The sequence below is a fragment of the Astyanax mexicanus genome, chromosome 23 (assembly GCF_023375975.1).
Source record: "Astyanax mexicanus isolate ESR-SI-001 chromosome 23, AstMex3_surface, whole genome shotgun sequence".
In the NCBI taxonomy this organism is placed as follows: Eukaryota; Metazoa; Chordata; class Actinopteri; order Characiformes; family Acestrorhamphidae; genus Astyanax; species Astyanax mexicanus.
Genome location: NC_064430.1, coordinates 16184663 through 16203995, shown reverse-complemented (window position 1 = coordinate 16203995; position 19333 = coordinate 16184663). Strand labels below are relative to the sequence as shown.

The 19333-nt window shown below is 39.6% G+C and overlaps 1 protein-coding gene across 5 annotated transcripts in view; it reads right to left on the bottom strand.

Annotated features, from left to right (window-relative positions):
- Positions 1 to 19333, bottom strand: part of il1rapl1b (interleukin 1 receptor accessory protein-like 1b) — a 614338-nt gene that overhangs the window by 201367 nt on the left and 393638 nt on the right. For all 5 annotated transcript variants that reach the window (XM_049471050.1, XM_022668225.2, XM_022668228.2 and 2 more), the window contains one exon: positions 7246 to 7320. In XM_049471050.1, the coding sequence (XP_049327007.1) occupies positions 7246 to 7320 (75 nt within the window). The remainder of the gene's footprint in view (positions 1 to 7245; positions 7321 to 19333) is intronic.

Genomic DNA, 19333 nt, shown 5'->3' with positions numbered 1-19333 from the left:
ATGCTAACAGACAAAGCAGCCAGCTGGTGAGGTATGACAGATTAGCTGATTTTAGCTGATAGCTATTTTTTTCTAAGCTGGATTGCTTGCTGACAGTTAATGACAGGCTGAGGTAACCACACTGCTGTTTTACTTTGATTTATATCTTGTTTCTTTAGGTTATTCTGAACGTGAAGTGCTGAAGTTATGAATCATAGTGAATAGTGAGTTAGCTGCAATGCTAACAGCTGGGCTCAGTCAGGTTGAAGCCATAATTCTAACTTGCAAACACAGCAGGAGGCCTTAACAAGGATAAAATTGGTTAGGCAAGAAGATAACAACCAGGCTCACCTGGGTTAAAGCCACAATGCTAACAGACACAGCAAATAGGTTATTTTATCTAAGCTGGATTACTTACTAATAGCTGATGACAAATTGATTGATTGTGATTGTCAATATCAATTAGTGTACTCTTACTGTAAGTTATAAAACCTAGAATACTAGCATGTAAGTTGCCCACAGAAAGAGCATTGGGTTCAGGGATTTAGCTGCAATGCTAAGTGTCGGGAGCAACCGGGATTAAGCCATATAACAGACTAACAGACACAGCAGGAGGCCTCAGCAAAGTAAGAGTAGGTAGGATAGACGTGATGCTAACAACCAGGCTCAGACGGGTTAAAGCCACAATGCTAACAGACTTTTTTTCCTGAGCTGCATTGCTCACTGATAGTTGATTACATTGATGTCAATGTCATTGTCAATATCCGTTAGTCTACTCTTACTCTAAGTTAAACCTAGAATACTGGCATGTAAGTTGCCCACAGAAAGAGCATTGGGTTCAGTGAATGGATTGATCAATCAAGCTAATTATCCACTACTAGATCCAGCTAATTCTTTTGATATTGGGATTGATTATCAGTCCGAATATCGGATTGGTGCATCGCTAAGTAGAAACAGAAATCAAGGAAGGCAGCTGGCAAAAAAGGTACGTTAGCGGGAACAGCGGCTGAGGCAAAAGATTAGAAAAACGATAGAACATTTAGCGAGGATCAAAACCTCCATCCACAGCTGCCAGTGAAGCTATAATCATCTCTCTCTCTCTCTTTTTTCTTTTTCTCTCTCTTTTTTTTGTTCAGTTTGTCAGCTTTCCAGTTTGAAGTGTCTGCAGGGCATCTTTGCTATCAGCATCCTCTGCTTGGCTGAGCAGAGAGAGAGAAAGAGAGAGATAAAGAGAGATAGAGGGGGAGAGAGAGAAAAAAAGAGAAAGAGAGAGAGAGGAAGAGACAGAGCATTGGTGGTGGTGGTGATGGGGGGTGGTCATTAATAGCCCAGTTGTGCTGATGGGTCCAAGCTGTTGAAATAATAGCATTTTTTTTTTCCACAAGAGTGCCCACATCTGCTGGGTGTCCAGAACAGTAATACCACTGAACGCTTATACTTAGCCTAGACTAGCCCACACAGACACACACACACACACACAAGCCAACCCAAGCTTGGTGAGCCACTTTGGTCTGCTGCCTGGACTGGCCGAGTCGGAGATGACGAAAGTGCTCGTGGACATTCGAGTGAATCACCGCTGAGCTTTTTCGCAACGCAGGGCAGCTCGGCATTAGAAACACTGAGAAACATAAAAAGACCTGCTGTCCAATAATCGCTGGACAGCGGTACCTGAATTGATCAGCAAGTGTTACATCAGGCGAAGGTTTGGGAACGCCCATGCCTGTATATTGTGCATGTTGTGAGGTAGTATCTTGTGAGAGGGAGACTGAACACTGGCCAACAAACTTGTGACCAGCAAGTTGATGTTAATTAATATTACCGAATCAATGACCGTCTATTTTCTGGTCTTTCTGGTCATACATAAGGCGCACCAGATTATAAGGTGCTTTTTAAAACTTCCATTTATTTATAGTAAGCTTAGATTTCCAATATTTGCAGCCCTAGTTAGCAGCACTTAGTGCTAGTAAATTAAGCCTGACAATGCTACACTGAAGGACCTTGAGTGTTCTGGTACACAGTAAACACTAAAACTAAAAACTACAGTTCGATGTTCTTAACTCGGAACTCGGAATGCCTGTGTACCTACCATTCAATAACTGGCTAACTGGCAATCAATGTTTTTTTTTTATTTAAAGGAAACCTACCAAAGGTGTTTATAGATTTACTGATTTTTCTGGCCCACTCTTCTGTTTCTTTCCTGTAAGCTTGTTGGGGTCCTGTGTTGGTTCTTTTGCAGTGCAGTGATGCACTGGGATGGAAAGGTCAGCTGATCAACAGCAACGTAAACAGATACACAACTACAGTCGTCTGTCAGTCGCTGCATACTTACAGTACGATATAAAGCAATATAGCATTGCATATGGACTTTAGAACACTGCTGGTGTTTAAAAACTCCAGCAGCACTGCTGTGTCTGATCTACAGGAACCAGCACAATACATACTACTAACACAAGACCACCACCATGCCAGATTGATTCCAGGGCCTTTCAAGGCATTGAGGTATTGGGGCAAAATGGGGTATTGGGGCAGAATGGAGTATTGGGGCAGAATGGGGCATTGGGGCAGATAGGGGCTATGCCACTTTGCCAAAACCAAAGTTAAGAACATTAGGCAACTGCAACCGATCTGCATTTTCTTTATACTGTTATTATAATATGGATAGGCTCCTGACGGATGAAGCGGGTATTGAACCTGGCTGCCTGGCTGGCTAATGGGAGGGTCCTTCTTGAGGGGGATTCTGATAACATTGGCATTGTACTTGCATATGTTGACCACCACAAAATTTAAAGGGGCGCTCCACTCACACAGTTTGTCATTGCATTTAATTCATAACCAGTTGTTTTCTAGGAACCCCAGGACAACTCTGGACTCAAGGCAATTGACTGGTTTGCTTGCCCTGTTGCAATGGGCCTGATTGTCACAGCAATAATAATATTGGTTGGGGAAGGAGATCTCACTTTTTAGGTGATTTTCTCAATGGGTTTCATGTAGATGCTTTTCCGCACTGGGATATCATTGCTATTTTTGGAAAGAGTAAGTTCTGCCCTTTCTAACCATATATGGATTATGTTTGTGTATGAAGGGATTCCTGAGTAATTAAGCTGAGAAAACAAGGTGCAATTTTGTATGTAAAATCCGTCCGTAGGGTTCTAAGGGTTAAAGAACAGAACAGGCTGAAAGAAGGATAATAAAGTATGTCTAAATGCAAAAAAACATTAGAAACAGACATACAGATACAGGGCTTTTTTAGACGCGAGTCTCGAGACTAGACTTCTAATAGGGCTAAGTGTCGCAGTGCCGCTGAACACATGCCAACTCCGTGAGCCACAGCCTGAACCTGCATATCAGCTCCTGCCAGGTGACAAGCCAGAAGCAAGCAGAACTTTCCGGTACTTCCCGCTTGATCTATAGCAACGAGACGAAGCCTGACCGATGCAGAATCCGTTGCCGTAAAGTCCATTTGAGACGAGCGCTGGGGATATACGGCCCTTCAGGGCCAAGTGACACTTGGTTGAAGGCTTGTCATTCATCATTTTGGCAAGCCCACCTGAGACCGGCCCAAATTGAGCATGCCTCTGAGGCAGGAGCCAGGCACCGGAACAAGTCACTGTCGTCAGATATTTGCAAGTGCTGTCAACAAACATCGGCGGTTCATTCTGGGTCACTGCGGGAAAAAAAAGGCTCAACAGCAGGTGAGGATAATGTTGGGATACAGTCTCTCGCAGTAATCACACAGCATGTGCGCAGTTTTATCATACCCTTAGGCATTCAGTTTGTTGTCGATACCAGCGCGGTCCGACTCTAGCACCCGGCAGCAACGTTCCCAATGACTGGCAGTTGCAGTAAAAAAGTGTGTGTATGTGTGTGTGAGGAGTACAGCGGATGGGAGTGGGGCGGTATAAAAAATAAAGGCAAAACAAATGAAAACAATTTGATTATTAGAGATGCAATAAAAAGAAAATCATTGGACAAAACTCAAACCAAACAAAATTAAACACTTGGCTAAAGACCGAATAGCAAACATGTTTTTTCACATGTTTTTTGTTTGTTGTGGGTCGTTTTTCCACCATTGAATAAATTAAATAGACTGAATGTTTTTAAAATGTCATCAAAGTGTCTCTGCTTCTGTAAGAAATCCTAATGTTATAGGAAATATTACAATATAACCTAAACTACTGTCATTGTTCTAAATTTCTTTTTGGCATTTGCCATTCTTGGGCAAATATGTTTGGTTGCCCAATATACTACTGATTGCGTTTATAGTCATAGATTTATGTAAAACAACACAAATGCTTATTAATTTTTCCTATAATTTGGGCCTAGCACTTTATAAATACATAATACCACAATGAATAAAAAATAAACAGTTGATAAAGGTCTGTCATTGAAGTGGCTGAGATATTTTATATATGAGGAGATCAGTTGGAAATTTTGGGAAAATCCAGTATGGTGTTTGTTTATAGAGGAAGTCCCACCTTTCCAACAAAAAAGCCAATCATCTTGTAGAGGACATGATAAAAACACTACAAATGCTACAAAACAATTTATTACATTTTTAACAGATTTTATCAACAATTTAAAATGTTTTTAAACAGTAATTTCACCTTTAGTTTTTTAGTATTTTGGTTCCTTAATGTACTCTACTTTACAGAGATCAGATGTAGATGTAGATGGTGTAGAGTAGTGGGTAACACCACCTGCCATCTGCCACCAATGGATAATCAGAATAGGGTTTGATTCTATTTGGTTGAGCAAACACCCCATGATACACAAATAAGAATCCTTGGGAAACACTCCAAATGCTACACTTGCCTTCCCGTGTCAGCAACCTTCTGTGCCCACAGGACTCTCTGGCAGAGGGTCATAGGGTTCACGCCCCCCCACAGCACAAGCCCCTTCAAGGCTGCACTCATGTTGGGCCCCACTGTTGGAAACCAACAAGCAACAACTGCGCCAGTCCCTGCCATTGGACATGAACACACAGCGGCCAATCCAAGCCAGGCTCTGCCATTGGAGAACAACATGCAGCAACCACACCAACAAGCAGCATTCATGCCAGTCTCTTCTTCTGGAATCCAACATGCCACAACCATGTTGCTCCCCACTGATAGATACCAACGAGAAGCATTCATGCCCACCTTCACTGCTGAAAAAAACAACGTGCCGCAACCATGAAAGCCCCTGCTGTTGGACATCAACGGCTGGTATTCAAGCCAACTGGTGCTGCAATCACAATTTCAGCTTGGCTACATTGTCTTTGAGGCTCACTCTACATGTTCTTTGAGTTTTAATAAAGGATAGCTGATCAAGAGTTTGTAGAAGTTTCGTAGACAGGGATTATGACTAGTCTTGCACTACACAGCATTTTGAATGGAGATTTTCCTCTGAAAGTAGATTATTTTCTACAACTAGGCTTAATCATTGTCTGGGAAACTTATAGGACCTTATAGTAATTCTATAAGTAATCTTAATCCAACGAAAGGTTGTGAACTCTTGAGTTACTATTAATACTGGCCTTTAGTGCAAGTCCCTTCCTTTGTAGAGTTTCAAGTTAATTGGTTATGGTATGAATATATGTATGCCTGTATGCCCTGATATGGATTGCCCTTACCATATGGGCTTCTGCTTCTTGCCAGTGTGTGCTTCTTGACTGCAGAATGTAAAGAAATGTGTAGAGTGTATTGCTCTATGTACTGTAGGTATATCTACCAGAACTGGGGGTGGGAGGATGTGCAGAAAAGGACTGGTGCGTTATGTTGATGAAGTGTTGATTCATTGTCAACACCAGTCTACATTCATCTCTTCATTTCCTGTGGTTGAACTGACATGGTTTCCTCAACTTTTACACACTGTCTTTCTCTCTTTTACTCTCTCTTTCTCACTGGCAATGCCTTGGTCTCTCTCTCTCTGTCTTTCGCACTGTTCTCGCTTAATTTTTCTTGCTGGCTATGCTTGCTCGCTCCCTCTCTCGCTCTCTATTTTTCTCCAGCTCTCCTTCTATCTCTAGGGTACATATGCCTAATTAACTGTCAAATGTGGCCATTTATGTTTTCATACTTTATGAAGAAATTAATATTAAGCACTCCCCCAAGCATCGGTAAAAGAAGAAGAAAAAAAAAACACAATATGGTGACCATGCATCACACGGGGACTAAAGCAGCTTAATCTATACTGTGTGTTTATGAAACACAAGCACAGGACTGAATGAGCCTGGGAAAATGCAGCACTTTCATGTTGGTCCCAATATTTTTCATGAAGTTGAGCTTATTTTCCAGAGTAAGCATTGGCTGATCTCGCGGCGGGGTTGCGGAGCGGAGCTGCCACTCATCGAGATCCCCCCATTTTGCCTTCAGGCTGCGTGTCATCCCTCAGCGCTTTCAACTGCGCTGACATCTAAACCGAAGGCGCATTAATTCACATTACGTCACCGCCGGAGAGGCCCTCTGAAGTGCTCTTAAACCTGCGTTCGTTTAGAAGGATAGATTTCCCCGCCATCCTTTCTTGTTTTCTTTCCATTCCTTCATCGGAATGAAGCATTGTTGGGCAGGCTGCTCCGATGTCCTCCTCCCGGCCTTCTCCGATGTGCATCAACCATGACAAATTCATTTTCAAAGCAGGAAGCAATAATGGTCCATTTTCATTCCTTTTATAGTGTAGCCTTTGACCAATCGCTGCTTTGGCAAGGCTATTCCCATGAGGCTGCAGTAATCCAAGCCTGGTTAGCTTCTCCAAAGCCTGTCATTCATGCTTGGTAGCTCAACTCACCCTCACTGCCACTCACACACCTAGCAAACACCTAGCATCAAGTGCAAGAGCATGGCTCTCAACGGCCCATTGTTTCTACAAAGGTGGCAATCTTGTGTGGTTATCCAGGTGATCAAACACTCCCCCTCTCCCGCTGCGCCTCTGCTGCTTGCCATGCACGGCACATCGTGCGCCATGCGGCAGCGGACAATGCCAGGACATTGGCAATATGGGCGAATGCCATTTGGGTGCCAACATGTCCCGGGCGCCAAACATACATGCTTGGACAAAATGCAAAAAATGCATACAATTCCTTTCTTTACCATATGGGCCACAGACAGGGTCATTATGAGTGTCTATCATGTACTTGACGCCTTGATGCATTTGGCAAAAGAACAACAGGACCAACTGGACCTCAGCGGTACATAATGAGGATGGCACAGATTCTATTATCCAGGTATCAGCAAGCTGTGAGAAGGCTGCGAATAAGAAAAAGGCAACAAAAAAAAACAGGATTCTTACCTAACTGCAACTCCATGACGCTCATTTTATTTTCCGCAGGAAAGAGGATCTTTGGAGGCTTGTCGGTCAAAGGAGCTGCAGAGAGAAAGAAGAAGAAAAAAAGAGACAGACACACAAATAACATTAATTCAGTGTCAACACTCAACAAAACAACCCACCTTTAGTCACGGTGGAGAGTAAAATTACCTAGGCCCAATGCACTGAAGAGGGATGAAAATACAGACATGGTAAAATAGGCACCGAGGGGAAGGCATAAATAAGACTTGCTGTCTCAAAGGCGCAGAATGTAATGGGCTTTTCCAAACTTGGCCTGACAACCATTTCAACTCGACTAATGGCTTCAGTACCTTCGGGGACGCACCACGTCAGTGATTAAGGCAAGGGATGTGCCACCGAACCGACGCGGATTAAGGTCAGATACAGCGTGTCGCATGCTGACTGCAAACTAGCATCGCGGCGTAATATAAACCCAGGAGAATACTTATTCTTATTTATAGCGGTTCAGATCACAAGAGCAGAGATCCGACCGAGGCTTCCTCAAGAAGATCCGGCTCCCAATGGCGGACAGTTCAAACATTTGATAAAGACGGAGGAGAATGTTTTTAAATAATACATCGCCGCACCTATCGCAACTCTTATTTGGACAGACAGATCAAGGCGCCGAGAGGGAGGTAGAGCCAGGCAAATGCATCTTAGCACATTATGACCCGTCACCACGTGGCAAATTTCACAAGCTCTGGGTGTCAGAAACGCTCCAATTTACTGGCGTGGACTGGAGCTAATAGCTCGAGTTTGCATGGAGCCGAGCCAATGTCAAAAGTACTGATGCCATAGACACTTAAGTTGTCATTTCACGTATTCCACTGCAACTCAGAAGACTTGGTACATAGTCCACAAATCCCTTATTAGGAAGAGAATGCATTAATTAATTAGGACATATGAATATGCTCAACTTTCTGTCTGTCTCTGTTAAATAGATAAAAAGACTAACTTCCATTTTTTCAACACCACGGTCAATTACGTCATTATGCTTGAACAGCGTGTTTGCAGTGTACTTTAGTTTAACATTTACCAGCCTCAACAAACACGTCGATACTCCCTGAGGCCTGTGTTCCGCTCTGTTGCACTATCTGATCATTCAGAGATCTGTTCCCTACCATGTGCCCACAATCCCTGCTTCCTTTGCTAAGATTGGCTGGATCATTTTTGACTAACTGTGCTAGGATAGGATAGGTTTGTCAATTTTTGGTCTCCTATCCTGGGATTGGTGGATGATTTTTGGGCAATGGTGCTACAACAGTTTTGGAGATCTTGGTCTTATTTTTGGTCATGTGTGTTTGGATTGGTTAGGAGATTTTGGTCTTCTACACCAACATTGGTTTGTAGATTTCGGTCTTTTACACTAGGATTGGTTGAGATTTTTGGCAATCTGTGCAAGAACAGGTTGGTAGATTTTTGGTCTCCTATGCTATGGTTGGTTGGGAGATTTTTGGTCTTTCTCACCTAGATTGGTTGGTAGATTTTGGTCTTCTATGCTAGGATAAGATTGTAGATTTTTCATCTACTACCCTGGGATTGGTGGATAATTTAGGGGCCATTGTGCTACAACAGTTTGGTAGATCTTGGTCTTATTTTTGGCCAAGTGTGTTTCGGTTGGTTGGTAATATTTTGGCCTTCTACGCTAAGATTGGTTTGTATATGTTGGTCTTCTATGCTAGGATTGGTTTGTAGATTTTAGTCTTCTACACAAGGATTTGTTGAGAGATTTTTGGCCCACTGTGCAAGGATATGTTGGAAGATTTTGTTCTCCTACGCTATGGTTGGTTTGGGAGATTTTTGGTGTATTCAGGTCTTTTATGCTATGATAGGTTTGTTGATTTTTCATCTCCTATCCTTGGATTGGTGAATAATTTTGGGGTAATTGTGCTAAAATAGTTTCGGACATTTTTGATCTCATGTTTTTGCCCAGGGTGTTTCTATGGTTGGTTGGGACATTTGTGGCCCAATATGCTAAGATAGGTTGGTAGATATTGGCCTCGTTTTTGCTGCATTTTGTTACATTAGCCTGATAGATTTTAGTCTCCTATAGGACTGACTCAGAAAAATGATGTCCGCTGTGCTATGATAGGTTGATAGATCTGAGTAACCCTGTCAAACTATCTGCACTAGAGCATCAAGATAGGTTGGTAGATTTTGGACTATGCTAGGTTTGACTGGGTATTACTAGATTTTGATGTGGACATGCGGAATTTTGCAGGATTGTAGGAACTACACTGATTCATGTTTCTTGTGCTTTTTGGAGCGATATGTGCGTTTTTAGCAGCTTTTTGGCCCACTTTTGTGAGGGAAGGGTAATTTTAACAGAAGATAGAACAGATATAGGGGCAACCAATTTATTTTTTCAACATTATTAGCATGGTTTTCCAAGCAAACTTTAAACATTTTTACACACTTTTCCCTATAGTTTAAGTACACTATACTGGAACTGGTTGAGAGATTATTGGCTCACAGACTAGAAGATATTTTGCAAACTATATTTTGATAGGTTCTCCTATGCTGGGATAAGTTGGTAGATGTTGGTATTCTATGCTAGGATTGGAATTGGAGATTTTAGTATTCTATGCTAGGATTGGCTGGTAGATTTTGGTCTTCTATGCTAGGATTAGCTGGGTGAATTTTAGATTTCTTTGCTAGGATAGATTAACCGATTTTTGGACCCAGTTCGTAAATTTGGACTCCTATGTAATTATTGCCTAACAGATTTTTGGCCCACTATACTAGGCTAGGTTAACAGATCTTTGGACCCATTTTTGACCCATTGTTCTAGAAAAGGTACTGATTTTGGTCTCCTATTTGAGGATCAGCTGAGAGATTTTGCCTCACTGTGCTAGTATAGGTTGGTAGATGTTGGTTTATTATGCTAGGATTGGTTGTTAGATGTTGTTTTCATATGCTAGGACTGGCTGAGAGATTTATGACCCAGTGTGCTAGGATCCATTGGTAGACTAAGGTCTCATTTGCGGTCCACTTTGCTAGCCAAATTTAACTGGTATATTTTTTCTTGTATGCTAGGATTTGCTGGTATTACACAATTCAATCACACCCCACATTCAATTATACCTACTTGTATTCTAATGCATTTCTATAAATTATACATACATGTTTAGCAGAGTATTTTCCACATGAACCACACTGAAGGCCTTTAATTTAAAAGTGCCTTCTTTAACGTATGAGCACACTCATCCTGAATCAAGCAGCACTAAGGGAGACAGAACCTCTCTAATTTATGGCTCAATTCTCCCGAAGCATCTCAGCTGAGAAGTCATTAGCTTTTACATGAGCAACCTTTTCCATAAATGTGACAGCCCTTTTCCATTTAGAGGTCACCATGTGTGAACAGGATGACTTTTGCATGGTTTCTGAAATGGCAGTAGATTATCAGTCAGATGGTCAGAATGATTTGGTCAAGGTACATCACAAAAATGGTACATTTGTGAAATTGTATGTATTATTATTATAGAAGAAACACATTAGTGACTAAATATACTATATTGTTGCATTACGTAAAAACTGGGGCTGTCAACGTTAAAGCGAATTAAGCTAAACTGCTGATAAGACACAGGGTCCCACTTTATAATAAGTGTCCCTAAGTTCTATCTAGTTACACAGTAACAATCCATGTAACTACATTGTAACTACTGACGAAGTACACATTGTTATAGATTAACTACAGAGGTACAGGTTATGTAATTACGCATGTGTGTTAAGGTTAATTTTGACTTGTGTAAGTACACATGTGTACCAGGGTGAGTGTACTTACACAAGTGATAGAGCAAGTGTACTTACACGTGTGTAACAATGTGTGTAGTAGACAATAGCTTTTAGATAAGTTTATACTCAACTCATCACACGCACTGTTACACATGTGTAAGTACACACACCTTGTTACACATGTGTACGTACACTTGCTCTATTACTTGTGTAAGTACACTCACCCTGAATTAACCCAAAATTAACCTTAATGCAGTTAATCTGTAACAATGTGTACTTCATCAGTTACACTGTCATAGTTACACTGTAGTTACATGGATTGTTACTGTGTAACTACCTAGTACTTAGGGACACTTATTATAAAGTGGGACCAGACACAGTTTAATCTAATATATTAGCCAGATAGTATACTGCTATGAACAAACGCTGTCTCTGCTGCTCCATGCTGTTTACACATGCAGTTTCTGCAGCATTCAATGCTCACTTCTGCATTGCATGTCCCATCGTAAAAACACTGTTTGAAAGCAAAGCGGAAAATTTTCAGCATTCTGTGTTAAATCAGCTTCACACTTCACACTAATAAACATGCTGGAAAACAGAATCTTCTCGCTACCCTATAGGCATGTTACAGTATAAGACGTTATACTGAGGTAAAATGTTTGTCATCTGACGTCATGACCAACATTCAACCTGAAATTAACAGCTGGGATATATTCACTTTCTTGATCCCGCACCAGACAGCTCTGGCCAATCAGAGTAGACAAAGTGCTTGCATGATTTTTGGTGCATTTTGGGTTATGCCTGTGTGAAACCAAACCAAACAGAGGGAGAAACGCTGCAAATAAAGAACTTATCAACTGATCCGGACCATAGAAACCATCAACTACAGGTGTGAAAACGACCTTTTATACTCAGCAAATTTAGATCTAATTCAGAAATCCTTACAACTAAGCTGAGATTAAGTTTGCAATAAAGTAAAAAAAAGTTTCCTCTATTTCCTCAATTTGTCATACATGATTTATTCCAGAGCCCCACATTGGCTTTATCTATCACTAATATAAATATAACTGCATTGTACACTTCTTCTTACGTTCATATATATGTATCCACTATAAAAACCTGCATATCAAGAAGAACAAGTGCGAATAGTTGCAGTTAATAACAGAATATATATGTGCTTAATCAGATTCAATTTGTTAATCGCTTGACACCATTAGTACATACACATTAGGGCTGTGTAATCAATTAAAACTTTCACAAATTTAGCTGTTTTATAACTCTAACTTTAACGCAGCATTCCATCACCCACTAATTATAACCAAGGTAAAAATGTTCAATTGATCATGATTCGAGGTCAATTCACCCAAAAATACCACACATACAATTGCAGTTAGAAGCCGAACTCATCATGGGCATAGCAGGTACAATAACATGCCAATGCTGGGCCTTTCAAAGATTTAAACTATTTTTTTCTGGTGCAAAACGAGAATAAAAAAAGTTTTAATGACTTCTTCCTTCAGAGTCCTGACCTCAGCCGTGTGGACTGGGCTTAAAGTCAGGTCCATGGCAGGAAACCAATAAATGTAATTTTACAGAACCAGTTCTGCCAGGAAAAGTTGTCAAATATCCAACCAGAATTCTGTCAGAAGCTTTTTGATGGCTTTCAAAACATCTGGGCAAGATTCAGCCTGCTTTCCTGCTTCTTTTATAGAGTTTCATAAACTAAACACTTAAGAAAACGAATGTACTGTATATCCATTATATTCAGTTTCTTTATTTTTCCTTTATTTTTTTAATTAAAAGTAAAGTGTAATTTTTGCACAACATCGACAGTATACAGTACTAGTTAAACGTTTGGACACGCTTCTTCACATTCACTGTGTTTTTTTTTCTTTCTTTTTATGATTTTCTTTACATTTTAAATGTAGTACTGAAGACTATATTAACGCTATACAGGAACACATACAGAATTATTTTGTAAACTAAAAAAAGTGTTACGAACCAGAATATGTTTTATAATTTAGATCCCTCTCAGCAGCACATTTATATTTAAAGACAGATCTGCACACTCTTGGTATTTGTATCAAAGTGTCTTCATTAAGGAAGAGTCACCTGGAATAGTTTTTTTACTCTGTGAAGCTCCAGCTTATCCTAAATCACCTCAAATCACCATCTCAGTTGATCAGGTTAAGATCAGGAGACTGTGAGGGCCAAACTCTTTTATACATTATAAAAGCATAACGAGAAGGCAAACTTTTATCAGGTACTATATAGTATTTCATTTTACATTTTAGATATTTGCTTATTAGATTTTAGTATAAAATTTTTAAGAGGCTTAACATCAAGCCCAATTGTTGCTGTGCATCAACAGACAGATGGTGATAACACAATAACCAAACTGTACAACTGGAATATCAGTTTTGTTTTCATTCTGCTGTTGTCACACCTAAGCCTGTGTCTGTCCAGTGTCTTGCCTTTTTTGGTTCCTTTCTGCTCCTGTCCTGTTCTATTGTTTACCTGTCATGTTTCCCAGCCATGTGCTACTGTTGTGTTTTGGTCTTGTCTCCACCTTAGCCCTGCCTTGTCATCTGTAACCCCTCCTGTCTCATTTGCAACTCCGCCCCCCTCATTACCTCCACAGGTGTCCCTAGTGTGTGCCTGTGTATAAATACCTCATGTGCTCCTTTGTTCTCTGTCGCGCTTTTTGTCTGATCTTGTCTTGTTACTCTGTCCAGATCTAGTTTATCTGTTTTGTTTAACCTCAGACCAGCTGTGTTTTTGTCTTCAGTGTTTCAGGTTTGCTTTTTGTAGTTTGTTTCTTTGTTTTTTTGTTTCAGTCTTTTAGTTTATCCTCTGTTTTTTAGTGTTTTGTTTTTGTTAGTTAAAAATATGGAAAATAAAGACTTGCATTTGCATCCTGCCTCCTCCTCTTCGTTACAAACATAATCAATAATCAAGGCAATTTTATGCTTAGGTATTATCTGCATTGTCACACACTGGACAAAAATATATTTTTTTTATTAGATTTTTTAAGGGTTGCACATTGACACAAGTTTAATTTTGTCACGACACTGGTTCTTTTTCTTCTTTTGTTGTTTAATGAGTGAAATATTGTGTCAATAACAACCTGATTTTGTATTGTATCTTGAGTGATAACTTGGCAAAATGTCTTTGCAAGTGGGCAAAAATGCATTTCAGGCCAAAAATAGCTTTGCCAAAGTATTCATGAGAATGTTCCGAACAAAACAGAGTTTGGAAAGGAACGAATTATGAAACAGGTAAGAGAAAAATAAAAAAAAACAGGTAGCATCTCCCAGTTTTGCCAAATCAGCTCAGCTCACCATAGTTTTTGGCAAGTCTTTAAGCTATGTCTAGTGAATCTCAGCTTCACCAGCTCCACCGAACAAAATAGGAATGGTGTATTAGAATATCATTGAAAAATTATTTTCTTTCAGTAATTCAGTTTAAAATGTGGAACTTATATATTATATAGATGTATTAAATACAGAATAATCTATTTTAAATGTTTATTTATTTTATTGTTGATTGTGATTATGGATTACAGCCAATGAAAATGCAAAAATCAGTGTCTCAGACAATTAGAATATTATATAAGAACAATTGGTACTTTTAGCAGTCCTGCTGGAAAATGAAATGCTGTAAGTTTTGGACTTGATATAACACAGTGGACCAACTGTTATCATTAAAAAAAGGAGCCAGATGACATGACTCTCCAAACCATCACTGATCATCAGTAAATTCTGCATTTTATTTGTAAATCAAGAGACCAGAGTCTGGAGGAAGAGTGGAGAAACACACAGTCCAAACTGCTTGAATTCTAGTCTGAAGTTTCCACCAATCAGTGATGGTTTGGAGAGACAAGCTAAACTAAATCATGACAACTGATCTCAAAATCTTGAAAATGCATATTCAGCACTCCTGAAGTCAACAAAATACTGAATATATCCAGATGAAAACCACTTCTTTTGATTGGTTCTTTGAGTTTGCAACAAACTAAAAAATCTAAAAGGTTCAGACTAAACAAGGTAGAAATTAAAGCACCATAAACTTCCCCTCCTGCCCCTGTGAACACTGGTAAAGGTCACAGCTGTCCTAGTTTGAAGCTTGTCTCCCTATAATACTCAACTCAGCTCAATTAGGCGACTGCATCTGAAGAAAAGACTGGCACTCAGTCAAACTTCATATCATTTTTTATCATCTGCATAACTGTGTTTCTTCTTCTATATTTATCTAATGTGCCATCAGAAAGCATTTATACTGCACTACTTCATTAGCAGTATAAAAGAACTTGAGTAATGAGGGGCGAAAAAAGAAGAAATTCTCAGCCATACCCAAGTTCTTGGATTTGTTAATTGGCCAGGGTTTTTGTGCCAAAAACATTTTTTTTCAATTCCCTCTCAAAAGGAGTTAGAACGAGAGAGATAAAGAGAGAGTAGTGCATGTCTGCAATTAAAAGGAAACAGCAATGCAAAAAAAAAAAACATCCCAAAAAAATAAATTTTTAGTAGATCATTACACTAGAGACCACTAGACACCAGTTTTTCGGGCACAAGATGCTGCGCACAGTCTAATTGTGACACTGAGGTGTTTAAAAACTCCAGCAGCACTGCTGCATCTAATCCACTTGATTCATACCAGCACAACACTCACACTACTAACACTAGTAAAATCAATTTAAAGGAGATACTTGGGGTGAGGTGAAACATGATGACAAGTTTGTACTTTTGTCAAATAGCCCACCAAGCTCTGCAAAAATATGCAGTGCTTTCAGACCTCAAATAATGCAAAGAAAACAAGTTCATATTCATAAAGTTATAAGAGTTCAGAAATCAATATTTAGTGGAATAACTCTGTTTTTTAATCACAGTTTTCATGCATGTTGGCATGTTCTCCTCCGCCAGTCTTACACACTGCTTTTGGGTAACTTTATGTCACTCCTGGTGCAAAATTTAAAGCAGTTCAGCTTGTTTTGATGGCTTGTGATCATCTTCCTTTTGATTATATTCCAGACATTTTCAATTAGGTAAAATCAAGGAAACTCATCATTTTTAAGTGGGCTCTTATTTTTTTCCAGAGCTGTATAAGGAAGCTGGTCAGAGTTGATGGGAAGATGGATGAAGAAAACTAGATAGAGGTTGATGCAAAAAACTTGAGACTACGAAGGAGATTCACCTTCCAGCAAGACAATGACCCTAAACATACAGCCTACAGTGAGCTACAATCAAATTTTTTATATTCAAGAATATTTATGCTTTAGAAGTTTGTGGTTGTGACAGAAGGTGACAAAATTATTTTAATAAATGCATCTGTTGAATGTTTTTTCCATTCTATTTAGTTGCGTAAAATGATTTAAATATTTGTTGTGCCGTATTAAATGTCTGCATGGTGTGTAAATAAAATAAAGCATTGTGCACTGTGAGCAGATCCTGCATCTCGCCCCTAGAAAAGAGCGCTGTTCATTATTAATGCTGGTTAGAGCTGTGCTCTCCCCTGTGCTAGATCAGGAGGTTAATCAGGACGCATCTACAGAGCCGCACCAGCTGCATCCTCAGCTGCCTGGCCTGGGCTTGGAACTGGCCGCTCATGTTCAGCATTGGCATGCAACCATGGCTGATCTCCGGGAGATACACTGTCTGATTTCCAGCTCCAGCGGGCTCTGTGCCAATCCCGCACACGGTGGAATGCATGCTAAGTACGTCTCAGCATTGACTCAATGTGTTTTGTCTCACTTTTTTGCAGAAATATATACTGTACATACATTAGCTTGCAAACAAATTTATACCTTACATTTTATAACCTTTTTATCACCAATTACTATGTATTTTATGGAGATTTTCAATGATAGAACAACACAAAGTAGCACATAATTCTGAAACCTGGTAAATACAATCCAGTGCAATCAATTGCCTTCAGAATAGAGTCCAGCTGTGGGTAATTTAGTCTCAGCATAAAGAGATACACCTGTTCTGAAAGGGCCTCAGTGGTTTGCTAGAGACAAAACAAACTACACTTCCGAATAAACAGCATCATGAAAAACCAAGGAACTCCCCAGACATGTTAAAGAGAATAAAGTTGTGGAGGAGTTTATAAAAACATATTCCAAGCTTTGAGCATCCCAAGGAGGACTGTTCAATTCATCATCCAATACTGGAAAGAGTTTTCTACAACCGCAAACCTAAACCAAGACATTTCCGTCCACCCAAACTGACAGATTTGAAGAGAAGAGAAGAATTTGCAAGCCAAGATTTTGCATCCATGGTCACTCTGAAGGAGCTGCAGAAATCCACAGCTCAGGAGGGAGAATCTGTCCACAGGACTACTATAAGTTGTAAACTCCAAAAATCTGGCCTTTATGAAAAGAGTGGCAAGAAGAAAACCATTGTTAAATGACAGATAAAAGAAGTGTAAGAATTTGCTGTTTGCCACAGGCCATGTCAGAGACACAGCAAACATGTGGAAGAAGGTGCTGTGGTCGGATGCTCAAAGTCCAAGTGATATCAATACAAATTTAAAATTTAGAATCATCATCATCTTACTTATTATTTCGGTAACACTTTACTTGGATGGTCCATTTGATGGCCTCTTTGATGCTCAACTGGCATTCAACTAACATTCAACTACACGTCTATTAAATGCAAATGAACTAAAAGGTGAAAGTAAATTATTCTCTATTGAATGTAACCCTACATTCAACCCTAATCCAAACGCTTATCTTAATATTTTAGGATTGGGTTTAGGATTAGATTTTAAGATTAGGTTAAGGTTAGGGTAAGGGTTAGGTGTAGGGTTAGATTTCATGGTTGATTAAGGGTTAAGGTTAGGGTTAGGTGTTGGGTTAGGTTATACTTTAAATCATTTACATTCAACATAGGGTTAAGTTAAATTCAATATACATTCAATTCAGTGTTAGTTAAATGTCAGTTGCGCATCAACAAGGCCATAAAATGGACCATCCAAGTAAAGTGTTACCATTATTTTTTTTTTAGTCTTAAAAAATAATGCAGCCCAGATTGATGCAAAACTTGACATGACGTCACACTTATGGTTAAGGCAGATACAGCTCTGGAAAAAAAATTGGACCACTTAAAAATGATAAATTTCTTTGATTTTACCAAATTGAAAACCCCTGAAATATAATCAAGAGGAAGATGGATGATCACAAGCAATCAAACCTTCAAGCTGAACTGCTTGAATTTTTGCACCAGGAGAGGCATAAAGTTATCCAAAAGCAGTGTGTAAGACTGGTGGAAGAGAACATGCCAAGGTGCCTTAAAACTGTGATGATTCCACCAATCAATGATTTCTGAACCCTTAAAACTTTATGAATATGAACTTGTTTTTCTTTGCATTATTTGAGGTCTGAAAGCTCTGCATCTTTTTTGTTATTTCAGTCATTTCTCATTTTCTGCAAATAAATTCTCTAAATGACAATATGTTTATTTGGAATTTGGGAGAAATGTTGTCTGTAGTTTATAGAATAAAACATCAATGTTTATTTTACTCAAACATATACCTATAAACAACAAAATCACAGAAACTGATTCAGAAACTAAAGTTTTTTTCCAGAGTTGTATATAAATTATTACAGGTGTGGTCTCTCAGAGCCTACTCTCGGATAGTGCCCCTCCTGGTGAGAGATCGTTGACTGCTGGACATGACTCTACAAAGCATTCTAATACATTTTGCCCAGTTTGCAACCGACTATGACGGGCCACATCAACAGACTAAGAGACAAATTGCCCATCACCTTGGCCTCCAGCTTCTGTTTGGAGTCTGATAACTGCTGGATTAAAGTATAGAGAACTTGTTATGTGTGCTTCAATCCTGCATTTGCTGTGGATTAATACACTGCCCCAACACACAACAAGTCAGTCACCCCTAGTAGTGATATGAGGGACACTAACAGCTCACAGATATGTGTAGGACATAATGCAGGGTTTTCAGTTATCTTTTGTCAGCAGGATAATGCTCACTCACAAACAGCAAAGCAAGTGATTCCCAGGAAAGTTCTTGGTATCGTTCCTGCCTGGTCCGTAGATATTTCGGCATTTAAGCTTTTATGAGACAAGCTGCATTCGCCAGCTTCAGCAACCTACGAATGTAGAGCAGGATCTACAGGCCCAGCTACAACATATGTGGGCAAATGTGCCACTTGATGTAATACAGAACCTTTATGCTTCCAATGCAAATATTTAATCCAGGCTAGAGGCAGCCCAACGGGGTCCTAGAGCCGCTTTTTACAACAGCAAAAGAGAGCAAAAGAGCCATAAATCACCCTTTTCTAAACAAGCAAACA